The 14,999-nt window shown below is 38.3% G+C and overlaps 1 protein-coding gene across 2 annotated transcripts in view; it reads right to left on the reverse strand.

Annotated features, from left to right (window-relative positions):
* Positions 1-14,999, reverse strand: part of USF3 (upstream transcription factor family member 3) — a 56,746-nt gene that overhangs the window by 21,335 nt on the left and 20,412 nt on the right. The window contains exons 2-4 of one of the 2 annotated variants that reach the window (XM_045502084.1): positions 4,374-4,498; positions 1,207-1,271; positions 53-81 (exon numbers count right to left, since the gene is read on the reverse strand). In XM_045502084.1, coding sequence (XP_045358040.1) covers positions 53-81; positions 1,207-1,253 — 76 coding nt within the window. In that variant the 5' untranslated portion in view covers positions 1,254-1,271; positions 4,374-4,498. Of the gene's footprint in view, positions 1-52; positions 82-1,206; positions 1,272-4,373; positions 4,499-14,999 lie in introns of those variants that run through there. The other variant, XM_045502085.1, reaches the window with a different exon arrangement.

Consider the following 14,999-nt stretch of genomic DNA (forward strand, 5'->3'; position numbering starts at 1 on the left):
ATTTCCTTGTGAATGCAAAAATGCTAACAAATACAATTGAAATTGTTTCTACCTGCATTGTGTGTCTCCCGGTTTTTCTTTCTGAAACAAAAAGTGCAGATAAAAGGAACATGAAAATAACAGGAAAACATTTTCTCCACTTCATATGTTGAGAACCACAGAAATTTTATGAATTTGTATTTGTTGCATCAGTAAGAAACCATCTTATTATGGTATGAAAACCTAACTGCAGATACATCAGTATAAATTTAGAATCTACAATTTCCAAATTCAACAATTCTCTATTCATCTATACCCAAAAGTCAATGGTTGGGAAGTAAATCAATCATTGAAAACATTAACTATTTGAAAAATGTAATTAAAGAGCTAGTCAACTCTCAAAGTGATATACCAAGTAGGTGACTTCTGATGTTTCCCCTGGCACCTGGCAAGGGGTGCGGTGAGTGTGTCAGGGGTACAAGCAACAGTAGAAAGGAACTTTTTAATCCCCGGGGGTGGGGAACCATGGCAGCCACCAGCACCAACGCACAGACAATTGGCATTTGAGCCATCTTTTGCATCTGTGTGCCTTAGCTTATCCAAACTCTTAGTTTTTCTTAAAAGCTAATCTACTCAAACCATTGATTTCCCTTTTATGTACAATTACTCAATACATTAGCAATCCCTAACAGTTATTTGGTAAGGAAAGAGAATGGGGATTTTAATATTAATGAAAGCACTGACCATGCAATTTTAAGCAGAAACACTGCCTAAAATGCTAGAAATTCAGAAGGGGGCCTATACAAAGAACCAGAAGTAATGTTGTACTGACGTGCATATTGTAATGTCACAAAATTGTAATGTCACAAAATGTCTATTCAAATTGACTTCGGCCTAAATGAACTTAACAATCTACAAAGACTGTGATACTGTGAGCAAGTAAAAGTTTCAGGAGAAACTAAACACTTAGGATAGATTTGGTATTATACAATTTTAATTGCTCATTGTCATTCCTGTTACACTGTCCATAAAATAAGGAGGACAGGTAAATTTTAACTATGTACTCCTTTCTGTAAACCTGTATTTATTTATGCACACATATTTCTGAAGAATAATGGTCTTCCAGGCATTTAATGAAAGTTCCCTGAGGACTGCCTATTTAACAAAGTGGGGACTAATTCTGTTCATCTCCCCAAACTATATTATTTCTGGACCAGGACTACATACCTGTGCTGCTTTTTTGTAGGAGTCTCATTCTCTGTCATTTCTGGCATGGTTACAGTGATAGGAACCTACACAGCATGGAAGAACACGCCAGAAAGTTCAAGTTATTCTAGTATGTTAGAGAAATTAATAGCACTTTGGTTTGAATACCAAAATGCTAAAAAAACAAAAGTGACACCACGAAAAAGCACTGGACTAGCTGCTGTGGATAGAAAAAGGTATAAGAAAACAGGACAAAAAATATTATAACTAGCAGGTGGAGAGCATGGTGAATGCTAAATGTGAGGTATCGCCAGAAAGTTCTTGAGAAGACTGGAGTAGAGAAAGATCATTATCAGGTTAGAAATCTAGAAAGGCTTAAAAAGGGGGTGTGGATTTGAGCAAGACCTGGAAAAACAGGTAAAACATACTTGAGTTGGGAGAGTATGTTCTTTGTTCATAATATTTGAAGTGTTCTACAAAATTTAAATGAGAACACTGGTTCTCCTCTCTGAATGCAGAAAAAACAAGTGACAAGCACACAAGCATGTACACACAAACAGCCATACAAGGAATATTCCTTGTATGGAAGCAAGCTCATTCATTTATTCACTCACTTGCTATCCTTCTCTCAAACTGCTAGAAGTCTTACATCATCACTTGACACTCATTAATATCTGGGTAGGAGTAGGAAAATTCTACTTATATTTAAAATATCAGGAGGGGCGCCTGGGTGGCTCTGTCGGTTAAGCGTCCGACTTTGTCTCAGGTCATGATCTCACGGTCCGTGAGTTCAAGCCCCGCATCGGGCTCTGTGCTGACAGCTCAGAGCCTGGAGCCTGCTTCAGATTCTGTGTCTCCCTCTCTCTCTGCCCCTCCCCTGCTCTTGCTCTGTCTCTGTCTCTCTCAAAAATAAATAAAGATTTAAAAAAATAAAATAAAATAAAATAAAATATCAGGATACTGGGGCACCTGGGTGGCTCAGTTGCTTGGGCATCTGACTTCAGCTCAACTCATGATCTCATGATCTCACGATTCATGAGTTTGAGCCTCGCATCAGGATCTGCACTGACAGTGCAGAGCCTACATGTGGTTCTCTCTCTCTGCTCCTCCCCAGTTTATATGCACACACTGTCTCTCTCAAAATAAATAAACTTAAAAAAAATTAGGACACTAAAGAATATATATATATATATATATATATATATATATATATATATACTATAGGGAAATATATTCATATGCCAAAAAAGCCTGAAAGCAAATACATGAAGATAATAGTCATAGTTATGTAAGGCCAGCAACATTATAGGGGGTTTCTTTCTCTTCTCTGATCTTTAAAAATTTCATGAAAACTTTAATGCTTTTAAATCTCAGGGACTGACGGCCTGGCCTTTCAAAAGTGGTCTGTCCAACTGGGATACCTGTTGTGGTACACTGGAGTAGGTGCAAGTGCAGTTACCATTTTCTGTGTATGGAATCGGAAATCAGAAAGCGTGAGTTTAGGGGTGCCTGGGTGGCTCAGTAGGTTAAGCGTCCGACTTCGGCTCAGGTCATGATCTCATGGTTAGTGAGTTCAAGCCCCACGTCAGGGTCTGTGCTGATGGCTCAGAGCCTGTAATCTGCTTCAGATTCTGTGTCTCCATCTCTCTCTGACCCTTCCCTACTCACACGCGTTCTCTCTCAAAAATAAATAAACATTAAAGAAAAAGAAAGAAAGCATGAGTTTAAAATCTGGTTCTGCCAAACTGGTACAGCCACTCTGGAAAACAGTATGGAGGTTCCTCAAAAAATTAAAAGTAGAGCTACCCTACGACCCAGCAATGGCACTACTAGGTATTTATCCAAGGGATACAGGTATGCTGTTCTGAAGGGATACATGCACCCCAATGTTTATAGCAGTATTATCAACAATAGCCAAAGCATGGAAAGAGCCCAAATGTCCATCGATGGATGAATGGATAAAGAAGATGTGGTATATATATACAATGGAGTATTACTCGGCAATCAAAAAGAATGAAATCTTGCCATTTGCAACTATGTAGATGGAACTAGAAGGTATTCGGCTAAGTGAAATTAGTCAGTCAGAGAAAGACAAATGTCATATGACTCCACTCATATGAGGACTTTAAGATACAAAACAGATGAACATAAGGGAAGGGAAATAAAAATACTATAAAAACAGGGAGGGGGACAAAACATAAGAGACTCTTAAATATGGAGAACAAACAGAGGGTTACTGGAGGGGTTGCGGGAGGGGGGATGGGCTAAATGGGTAAGGGGCATTAAGGAATCTACTCCTGAAATCATTGTTGCACTATATGCTAACTTGGATGTAAATTTAAAAAAATAAATTTTAAAAAATAAACATTTAAAAATTTTAAAAAACAGGGGCGCCTGGGTGGCGCAGTCGGTTAAGTGTCCGACTTCAGCCAGGTCATGATCTCGCGATCCGTGAGTTCGAGCCCCGCGTCAGGCTCTGGGCTGATGGCTCAGAGCCTGGAGCCTGTTTCCGATTCTGTGTCTCCCTCTCTCTCTGCCCCTCCCCCGTTCATGCTCTGTCTCTAGCTGTCCCAAAAAATAAATAAACGTTGAAAAAAAAAATTAAAAAAAAAATTTTTTAAAAACAGATACAGAAATAAGTAAAATGAAATAAAATAAAATAAATAAAATAAAATAAAATAAAATAAAGTAAAATAAAATAAAATAAAATAAAATAAAATCTGGTTCTGCCATTTCCTAGCTGTGAGGTCCTGGGCAAGACATATAACCTCTTGGAACCTCAGATGTTTCATCTACAAAATGGATCAAAATCATAGCATCTGGACCATTGGGTTGTTTTGAGAAGGGAATGACAAATGCAGGGGAGCAGAGCAGCATGGTGCCTAGCAGCAAAAAGAATTCAACAAATGTTAGCTATGAATAATAATGAAGGCATTGCAGACTGGGCTCTAGCCCTGTAAAGGTGGAGGAAGGGTCCTGGGGAATGAGTAGAAGTGAATGCAGACAAGGTAATGACAGGAAGTACTGACTGAAGCAGCCTGAGGAGAAATGTACCCTCAAGTCCCACTTCCAGCAGCTTACTCTCCCTTACATGTGTGATGGTATACATCAGCCTAAAAGCAACAAACTCACATCAGGTTACTACATAATGACAATGCGGGACATGTGAGTAAATAAGTCCTTGTCACCTTTATCACCCAAGGGCTTGCAGAAGTTCTTCACTTTTGATTCCTGGCTTCCAGCGCCTCCCGTTTCTGATCCAAATCTATCATCTTCTGCCAGAAGATGGTCTATAAGTTATGTTTTCTTCTTACTACACAAGAAAAAAACAATGAATGTTTACAGTGGCTAGGTTTCCATTAGCATGTAAAACAACTGGCAACTTAGGGCATGCAGGCAGATTTTTGGTGGCAAGCAGAATGATCCGAAAGCTAATGAATGTAGTTGCTTTAAAAAGTCACTCTCCAATAGGCGGCTCATGCTCCACTCCCACAAAAATGGTAGCAAGTACTGTAGTCATTGGACAGATCCCAGGAAATTCTCTCCTTTCTCTTAGGCATGCTCACTGTCCCTCAAGTTCTTATTGTCCTCCACCTATGTCTTACACTAAGGTCTGTCCTCAATTCTAAAATTATCTTCCTTCAATCTCCCACTTCCCTCTTCTCACTTGTGAGAGTGACAAAACTTACTCAAGGATCTTCCATGAAGGCAGCGACACTAGGATGACAGCCTTCAGAACTGTGTCATTGTATATACTCCAGAAAATGCAGATTTGGGGGCACTTGGCTCAGTTGGTTAAGTGTCTGATTTTGGCTCAGGTCATGATCTTGCGGTTTATGAATTTGAGCCCCGTATCGGGATTGCTGCTGTCAGCGAAGGACCTGCTTCAGATCCTCTGTGCCCTCTCCCTGCCCCTCCCTGGCTTACGCTCTCTCAAAAAAAAAAATAAATACAAACATTACAAAAAATGTAGATTTGGAGGCTTCATCCCAGACAAATGAGAAGTACTGGGTAGGGCCCAGGAATCTGTATTTTCAACAAGATAATAGTTAAAAAACAGGAATTGTCAGCCCACTGTCAGCCTGACCCTGAATCAGTCTCTAAGGGAGGAATCCCAATCTTTAAGGGAGGAGTCTGAAATTTAGAATGCCCCCAGGGGATTGTTATCAGGAAAATTTAGAAACACAGGCAGGTATCTTTAGTTGGTGGAATTTCAGGCATCTGACCAACACCCTACTGGAGGAGAGATTATTTGGGATAGGGCATGACAGGTGAACACATAATTTCACCTATAAACCCGTAAGGTCAGATTTCCCTTGTGCCCGTGAGTCAGCATTTGGTCATTAACATTACAGTTTCAGTTTTGAAACTGTAAAACTTGTGAGCACTTTTGAAAGTTTGCAGATTCATGTTACAAGTAAGATACATGACGTTAAAGTTCTAAACTTCTGAACATCTAGAATCTTAAAGTAAATGATACTAGAGGTCTATCACATAAGTAAACATACTCATCGCATGGGGGTGAGACGCAAGAGTTTAACTGAAAGAGGTACATCACCCAGTTTACCAAACATCACTGTAAATATCCATCTCAAACCACATTTTAACAAATTCAATTACATCTATCAGTGTACAATTGTTTCCATATGCTATTCCTCCTGATATTAAGCTTGCATTCCTCACATTAAAAAAGAACACTTATTAAAACAAAGAATACTTATTGAAATAATGAACTACATAATAATGTCATAAACGCTTGTCCACTGACTCATTAACCTACTAATAAGGAAATGTTACTTTTAATACAATATTTAATTTTTAAAGAAAAAATTCAAAATGTTACATTAATAATCTATGAATCACTATATTTTACGGTAAGAATTATTTCTGAAATTAGTCAAATCCAATGGTTCTCAAAGTGTACTTTTGAGATCACTTGTATCAAAATCACAACTTTTAAAACTGCTTTTTCCTCTTGCCGTAAAGCTTATGTATAGTAAAATGCACAAATCTTAAGTGTAAAATTCAGTGAGTTCTGACTAATGCACATACCTGTGTGACCCAATCCCTATCAAGGTACAGAACATTATTATTACCAGAGAAAGTTCTCTCACGACCCTTCCTAGTCAATACCTTCCCCTTCTCCCACAGAGGCAACCAGTGTTCTCATTTTTTTTTTTAATTTTTTTTTTTAACGTTTATTTTATTTTTGAGACAGAGAGAGACAGAGTATGAACGGGGGAGGGGCAGAGAGAGAGGGAGACACAGAATCGGAAGCAGGCTCCAGGCTCTGAGCCATCAGCCCAGAGCCCGACGCGGGGCTCGAACTCACGGACCGTGAGATCGTGACCTGAGCTGAAGTCGGACGCTCAACCGACTGAGCCACCCAGGTGCCCCCTCATTTTTTTCTCTACTGAACTTTACAATGCATTAACTGAGAATTCTGTTTTGTCAACCTTTCACTCAGCATATTTCTGAAATTCATCCAGTAGTTTGTTCCTTTTTATTGCTGAGTATGAATGTATAACTGTGTGTCAGTTTATAACATAGCTTGTTTATTTTCCGTTGATGAACACCTGTTCCTGTGTTTTGGTGACCAGGAAGAAAAGCTGCTCTCCATGAATATTCTTGTGCAACATTTTTCATGGGTATAGTCTTTCTTTCTGTTGAGTAAATACCCAGGAGTAGAAATGCTTATTATATTCCCTGCAGTTCTACTCCCAAGTATCTACCCAAGAGAAATAAAAAAAAAGTATATCCACAAAAAGACTTATGTAAGAACATTTGTCACACTTTCCCCAGAGTGACAGTACCATTTTGCATTCCCATCCAAAATGTAAGAGTTCTGGTTGTTCAATATCCTACTAACATTGGGCTTTGTCTGCTTATCAATTTCAACTATTCTGGTGGTTAAATAGTGGAATCTCATTATAGTTTAATTTTCATTTCCTAGATGATTGATAACATTGAATAAATTTTTATGTGCATATGAAGACCATCTGTAGGGGGGCCCCTAGGTGGCTCAGTCAGTTAAGCATCCGACTTTGGCTCAGGGCATGATCTCACAGTTCGTGAGTTCCAGCTCTGCTTCTGGCTCTGTGCTGACAGCTCAGAGCCTGGAGCCTGCTTGAGTTCTGCATTTCCCTCTCTTTGTGCCCCTCCCCCACCTCTGCTCACTCACTCTCTCTCTCTCTCTCAAAAATAAATAAACATTGAAGAAAATTTAAGACCATTTGTAGATCTTGTTTTGTCTGCTCATATCTTTTTGCCAGTTTTTTTTTTAATGTTTATTTATTTTTGAGAGAGAGAGAAAGGGAGAGACAGCGTGAGCAGGGGAGGGGCAGAGAGAGAGGGAGACACACAATTAGAAGCAGGCTCCAGGCTCTGAGCTGTCAGCAGAGCCTGATGCAGGGCTTACACCCACAAACTGTGATATCAGGACCTGTGCCCAAGCTGGACGCTTAACCGACTGAGCTACCCAGGCACCCTATCTTTTTGCCAGTTTTTTAATTGGATTGTTTATTGGAGGGGACAAGCTTAGGAATCCTCCCGGCTTACACCAAATGGATTAACAAGGCATAAAGAAATACAAAGTCATAAAATGCTTACACCGGAGTTTGGGTAAACCAGATTGGCACTCCAAGAATAGGGGGGGTGCAAAGATACCCCGAGAATAGGGAGGCACAAAGGTGCCAGGATTAGGGAGGTGTGAAGGCACCCCAAAATACAGAGGGGGTGCAGAACCCCCCAAAATAGAGAGAGGCAAAGGCCTGAAATAGAAATGGCACAAAGGTGCCCAATACATAGGTATATGAAAATAAACAAGATTAGATGTTCAAGGTGGAAACACTCCCAATTTAGTACTATAGCAGAAAAGCTGCTTTCACAGGAGAACAGGGCCAGGTTAGGTAAATTGATTGGTGAATTGGACTATGGACTTCTGTGCTGCAGGCAAAGCAGCCCAGAGTGGAGATGGTGAACAAAAGAAAAGGTGCCTTATTAGCCCTGTGGTTATTCCCCCTATCTGTCTCATCCCCCAGGCTAGGTAAGATAAATAGGCACGGTGCCTCCGGTCTGCTGTTAACAACCATCTATCCATCTGCCTGGCGCCGGGAGTTTTATATTGACCCAAACCCCAAACACTGTATATCTTCAAAACCCCCCTTTTCCTTCACGTCCCCAAGTTAATGTTCCTAGTTTGTCTCTTTGTACATGCCCATCACGTTTGCAAGCCTTCTGACCTGAATAGATACGAGGCAAGGACCCTTATTCGGGGCTCTTGTCTTTTCCCGGACATTAGCCGTCTCTCGCTTTAATCCTGTGTCCCCTCTTTTGCTGGCCAAAAGAGAACTTTAGACTTAAGAGTTTACAACAGTTTGTCCTTTTATGATTAACTTACAGAAAATCTTCATATATTCTGAGTTACTTATATCTTCTGCATACTTGTCATTTGTCTGAAACATATTTTGCAAATATTGTCTCCCACTATGTGGCCTACTATGCCTTTTCTTAATTGTGCCTTTTGGTAAGCAATAGTTCTTGATGAAGTATAACTTAGCAATTTTTAATTTATGATTATTTCTTTTTGTGGCCTGTCCAAGAAACCTTTACTCATTCCCAAGATATTCTACTATGATTGCTTCTACAAAGTTTATGATATTGGCATATTTAGATCAATGATCTGTATGGCAGGAGGTAGGGGTTAAAGTTCATTTTTTTCCCATATGGATATTTAGTTGTTCCAAAATCATTTGTTGAAAACATTTCCTTTCTTCAGTGGTACCTTTGTTAAAAATCAAATGTCCATATTAGTGCAGTTCTATTTCCAGGCTCTCTGTTCTGTTGCTCTCTCTTCTGAGCTATCCTTACGTTATGACCACATATACTGACTAAGCATATGTTTAAAATATTGATTCCTACGCCCTACACCAGACCTACTGAATCAGAATCTTAGGAAAGACAAGTCCAGAAATACAAGCTTCCTAGTTGATTTTTCTGTAGCCTAAAGTCTGAGAAGTGCATTATTTTAACACTGTTCTCCCTCTAAAACTAATAAAAATCAGTGAGCTCACAACCAGCGAGGCCACCTGGAAAGAACAGTGAACTTGGAATTGGGAAAATGAGCTCTAATTCTAGATTTGCTACTGAAAAGCTAGGCATCATTTTACTTATCACAGCTTAGGGCCCAAGTTTCTTCACATGTAAAACAAGAGGATAGGACTAGACTCAATCATTCAGGTATAGACCAAGTGCCCCCACTGCCTAGGAATTACAGATACAAAGATGGAAAAGGCAAGTCTTCTCTCAAGAAGAACACAGTCTAGATCAGGGCTATCCAAAAGAACTTTGTGCAATGCAGATATTCTATACCTGCATTGTCCATATGGTCGCCATTAGTCACATGTGTATATTAAATGCTTGAAATGTGGCTAGTGAGACCACCAAACTTTTAATTTTATGTAATTTTAAGTAATTTAAATAGTTACATGAGGCTAGTGATTACCGTATTGGGCAGCACAGATAATTTAAAAAATAATTGAAAAGAAGATGAATTTAAAAAAAATTGGTTAATGAAGGTCAACTTCCTACTTGTGTTATTGTCCTACAGCTACATATCTCTACTCTGGGAAACTGGGTCAGCAGTACATGGATTCATTGTAGTATTTTTGTAACTTCTTTTGAGTCTATAATTCTTTTAAAATAGAAAGGTTTTAAAAGTGAATTTAAAAACTGGTAAATGCTACCTCAAAGATTTGTTAATAAAATGCTATGAAAGAACACAGAATCAGGCATGTTTCTTGTGGGACTCAAAGAAAGCTATGTTTTAAAGAATACATAGTATTTTTGTCAGTCAAGATGGAGAGAAGAAAGGATATGAGTTAGCAGAAGAGCAAGTGCAAAGGCAGTGAAACATTAAAAATGTCTTGTGAGTCTGAGGATTGCAGCAGGAATATAAAAATTATGGGAGAGAGGGAAGGAAACAGGAGGTGCGGACAGCAAGAGAACTTGGACTAGACTGTGAACGAATTTTCTGTGTCTAGTAAGGGTGCTCAGATTTCACTTCTGAAACAAAGTTCCCCTGGTCTACTTTAAACAATAAAAAGTACAATGAAGTACGGATTTTTTTTTCTTTTTTATTGACATATTACATATACAATAAGCCACTAATTTAAGTTCACTGCTCAATAAATTTGTATTTGTGAATACACTCATGTAACCACCACTAAGATCAAGATACAGAACACTACCTCAAAAGGCTCTCTCAAGGTCCCTGCCACTTAATCAATCCCTTGAAATTTCTTTCAAAAATATTCATTCAAAGAATATATATTTCCAAAGAAGACATAAAAATGACCAACAAGTACATAAAAAGATGTTCATCATCATTAATCATCAGGGGAATGCAAATCAAAACCATAATGAGATTTCACCTCACACCTATTAGAAGAGTTATTATCAAAAAATGGGGCCCTCTATGGCTCAGTTGGTTAAGTGTCCAACTCTTGGTTTCGGATAGGTCATGATCTCATGGTTCATGGATTCAAGCCCTACATTGGGCTCTGTACTGACAGCATGGAGCCTACTTGGGATACTCTCTCCTCCCTCTCTCTCTCAAAATAAATAAACTTTTTTTTTTTAAGTCAAAAGACTATCAACAATAGTGAAAGTATGGAAAGAGCCCAAATGTCCATTGATGGTTGAATGGATAAAGAAGATGTGGTATATATATACAATGGAGTATTACTCAGCAGTCAAAAAGAATAAAATCTTGCCATTTGCAACTACGTGGATGGAACTGGAGGGTATTATGCTAAGCAAAATTAGTCAAAGACAAAACTCATATGACTTCACTCATATGAGGACTTTAAGAGACAAAACAAATCAACATAAGGGAAGAGAAACAAAAATACTATAAAAACAGGGAGGGGGACAAAACATAAGAGACTCTTAAATATGGAGAACAAACAGAGGGTTACTGGAGGGGTTGTGGGAGGGGGGACGGGCTAAATGGGTAAGGGGCATTAAGGAATCTACTCCTGAAATCATTGTTGCACTATATGCTAACTAATTTGGATGTAAATTTATTATTTTATTTTATTTTTTTATTTAAAAAATTTTTTTAATGTTTATTTATTCTTGAGAGAGAGAGAGTATGAGCAGGGGAGAGGCAGAGTGAGAGAGGGACACAGAATGTGAAGCAGGCTCCAGGCTCTGAGCTGTCAGCACAGAGCTCAATGCAGGGCTTGAACTCACGAGCCATGAGGTCATGACCCAAGCCAAAGTCAGAAGCTTAACCAACTGAGCCACCCAGGCGCCCCTGGATGTAAATTTAAAAAAAAAAAAAGTCAAAAGATAACAAGTGTTGGTGAAGATATGGAGAAAAGGAAACCCTCATACACAACAGATGGGAATGTAAATTGGTGCAGCCATTATGGAAAACAGTATGGAGGTTTCTCAAAATTAAAAACAGAAATACCATATGATCCAACAACCCCACTTCTAGCTATGTATCCAAAAGAAATGGAAACACTATCTATAATCCCATGTTCATTACTGCATTATTCACAACAGCCAAGACATGGAAACAACCTAAGTGTCCACTGATGGGTGAATGGGTAAAGAAAATGTCACACACACACACACACACACACACACACACACACACACATATATAATGAAATATATAAATATATTTACATATATACACATGTATATATTTTATAGACAAATATATGTACATAATGGAATATTCACCTCTAAAAAGAAGGAAATCCTGATATCTGTGACAACATGAATCAACCTGGAGGACATAATATTAAGTGAAATAAGCCAGATGCAGAAAGACAAATACTGCATAATCACACTAATATGTGGAAACTAAAAAAGTTGGACTCATGGTAATAGTGGGCATAATGGTAGTTACCAGTGGCTAGGAGATAGGGGAAATGGAAAAGGTTGATCAAAGGGTACAGACATTCAGTTATAAGATGAATAGGTTCTGGAGACCTAATGTACAGTATGATGACTACAGTTAATAATAATTTATTGTATATTTGCAATTTGCTAAGAGAGAATATCTTAAAATCTTTTGTTCTTACCACAAAAAGTAACTATGTGAGTGGATCGATATGTTAATTAGGTCAGCTGTGGTAATCATTTCACAATGTATACACATACCAAAATACCATGTTGTATACCTTAAGTACATACAGTATCTATTTGTCAATCAAACCTCAATAAAGCTGGAAAAAATATGTTTATCAAAAGTGTGCTATTTCCTCATACATTGCTGGTGGGAATGTATAATGTATAATGGTATAGTCACTTGGGAAAACAGGTTGGCAATTCCTCAAATAGTTACAACACAGAGTCACTCTATGATCCAGCAATGCCACCTAGGTATACACCCCAAAAAACTGAAAACACACGTTCACACAAAAACTTGTGCACGTATGTCTGTTGCAGTTGCAGAAATATTCGTAACAGCCAGTGAGTTGAAACAAGCCAAAGGTCCATGTGAATGATGAATGGATAAGTAAAATGTGCTATGTCCACACAAGGCAATGTTATTCAGCAATAAAAAGATATGGAGTAATGATACATGCTACAGCATGGTAATCCTTGAAAACATGGAAATGAAAGAAGCCTGACACAAAAGGTCACATATTCCATTTATACAAAATGTCCAGAACAGGCAAATCCACAGAGACAGAAAGCAGTTTAGTGATTCCCAGGAGTGGAGAGAGGGAATCAAGAGTGACAGCTAATGGGTATGGGTTTCTTTGGGGGATGATGTTCTTGTATGGAGATGACTATGCAACTTTGTAAATATGCTAAAAATCACTGAATTCTAAACTTTAAAAGGGTGAGTTTTGTGACATGTGAATTATATCTTACTAATAAATATAAATAAAAAATGAAGACAAAAGCAAAAAATTTTGCTATGATTAGAAAATGTTTGACATCTCCAGATTAATCAATGCTCTGTTAGTAAACACTTTAAAAAAAATTGTTTTAATGTTTATTTATTTTGAGAGAGAGAGAGAGAGAGATCGAGATCAAGCAGGGGAGTGGCAGAGAGAGAGAGAGAGAGAAAGAGAGAGAGAGAGAATCCTAAGCAGGCTATGCGCTGTCAGCACAGAGCCCAATGTGGGGCTTGAACACACATTAGATCATGATCTGAGCTGAAATCAAGAGTTGGACACTTAACTGACTGAGCCACCCAGGTGCCCCATATTGGTAGACACTTTTTAAAAATCATTTTAAGACACGTAACTATATAATTATCTGTACACATTATATAACTATTTTATACACAGAGTCTAATCTGATATTCACTAATTTATAAAGTGGTATTAAAATAATTTAGTAATTTGTCCACAGCCACACAGCTAATAAATAGTGAGGCAGGATTCTAACTTACTACTATCTGACTCCAGATCCCAAGTCCTTAACTATTTTCATAGTGATTCCCCACCTCTGCCACCCCCTGCAAAAAAAAAAAAAAGCAAAGCAAACACACTATCGTACATTTTAGCAAAACCTTGTCTTCAACTATTATATTCCTTCCATTTCAATATATATCTTATTGTCCTGGACATACGTTAAGTGGTAATATCTAGCCCAGAAAACTTATTTTCTCATATGGCTCCTCCTCACAAGAAAACAAAAACATCAATCAGAAGCCATATGCAAATAAAAAGCAATTGGATTTATAGGTTTGTCATAAAACAAAATATTCAAATAATCTGCTTTAGACAGGTGCTAAATGTTTGAAGTGGAAGCCTACTGTCAGCACTGTGTAAAAAAAATTTTTTTTTACATTGATTTATTTTTGAGAGACAGAGCACAAGTGGGACAAGGGCAGAGAAAGAATGAGACACAGAATCCGAAGCAGGCTCCAGGCTCCGAGCTGTCAGCACAGAGCCCAACGCAGGGCTCAAACCCACAAACCGCGAGATCATGACTTGAGGTGAAGTTGGACGCCTAACCGACTGAGCCATCCAGGTGCCCCGTCAGTACTGTTTAGAAAGACTTTAAAGAATAAAGACAGCTCACAATATTAAAAATTACTACCAAGTTACATTAATCAAGACAGTGTGGTACTCGCATAAAGAAAGACACATAGATCAATGGAATTGAATTAAGAGCCAATAAATAAACCCTTACATTTGTGGCCAACTGGTTTTTGACAAGGATGCCAAAACCATTCAATGGGAGAAAGAATAGTCTTTTCAACAAATGATGCCAGGGTAATGGGCTACTCACATGCAAATGAATGAAGTTAGACCCCTATCTCATAACACATACAAAAATTAACTCAGAAAGAATCGTATCACAGTTCAACATTATAGCGAACACTTTAAAACTCTTAGATACAAAATGAAAAGCACCAGCAACAAAAGAAAAATATAGATATATTAGACTTCAAAATTTTAAATGTTTGTGGTCAGAGGACACCATCAAGAAAGTGAAAAGATAACCCACAGAATGAAAGAAAATATTTACAAATATCTAATAAGGGAAATGCATATACAATATGTAAAGAACTCTTACAACTCAATAATTAAAAGACAACCTAATTTAAAAATGGGGGAGGGGTGCCTGTGTGGCTCAGTTGGTTAAGTGTCTGACTCTTGGTTTGGGCTAAGGTCATGATTTCACAATTCTTGAGATGGAGCCCTGCCTTGGGCACCCAGCCGACAGCACAGAGCCTGCTTGGGATTCTCTCGCTGCCCCTACCCTGCTTGCGGTTTCTCTCTCTCTCGCTCTCAAAATAAACTTGTTTTAAAAATGGGCAAAGCATCTGAATA

The sequence above is a fragment of the Leopardus geoffroyi genome, chromosome C2 (assembly GCF_018350155.1).
Source record: "Leopardus geoffroyi isolate Oge1 chromosome C2, O.geoffroyi_Oge1_pat1.0, whole genome shotgun sequence".
NCBI classification, from domain to species: domain Eukaryota; kingdom Metazoa; phylum Chordata; class Mammalia; order Carnivora; family Felidae; genus Leopardus; species Leopardus geoffroyi.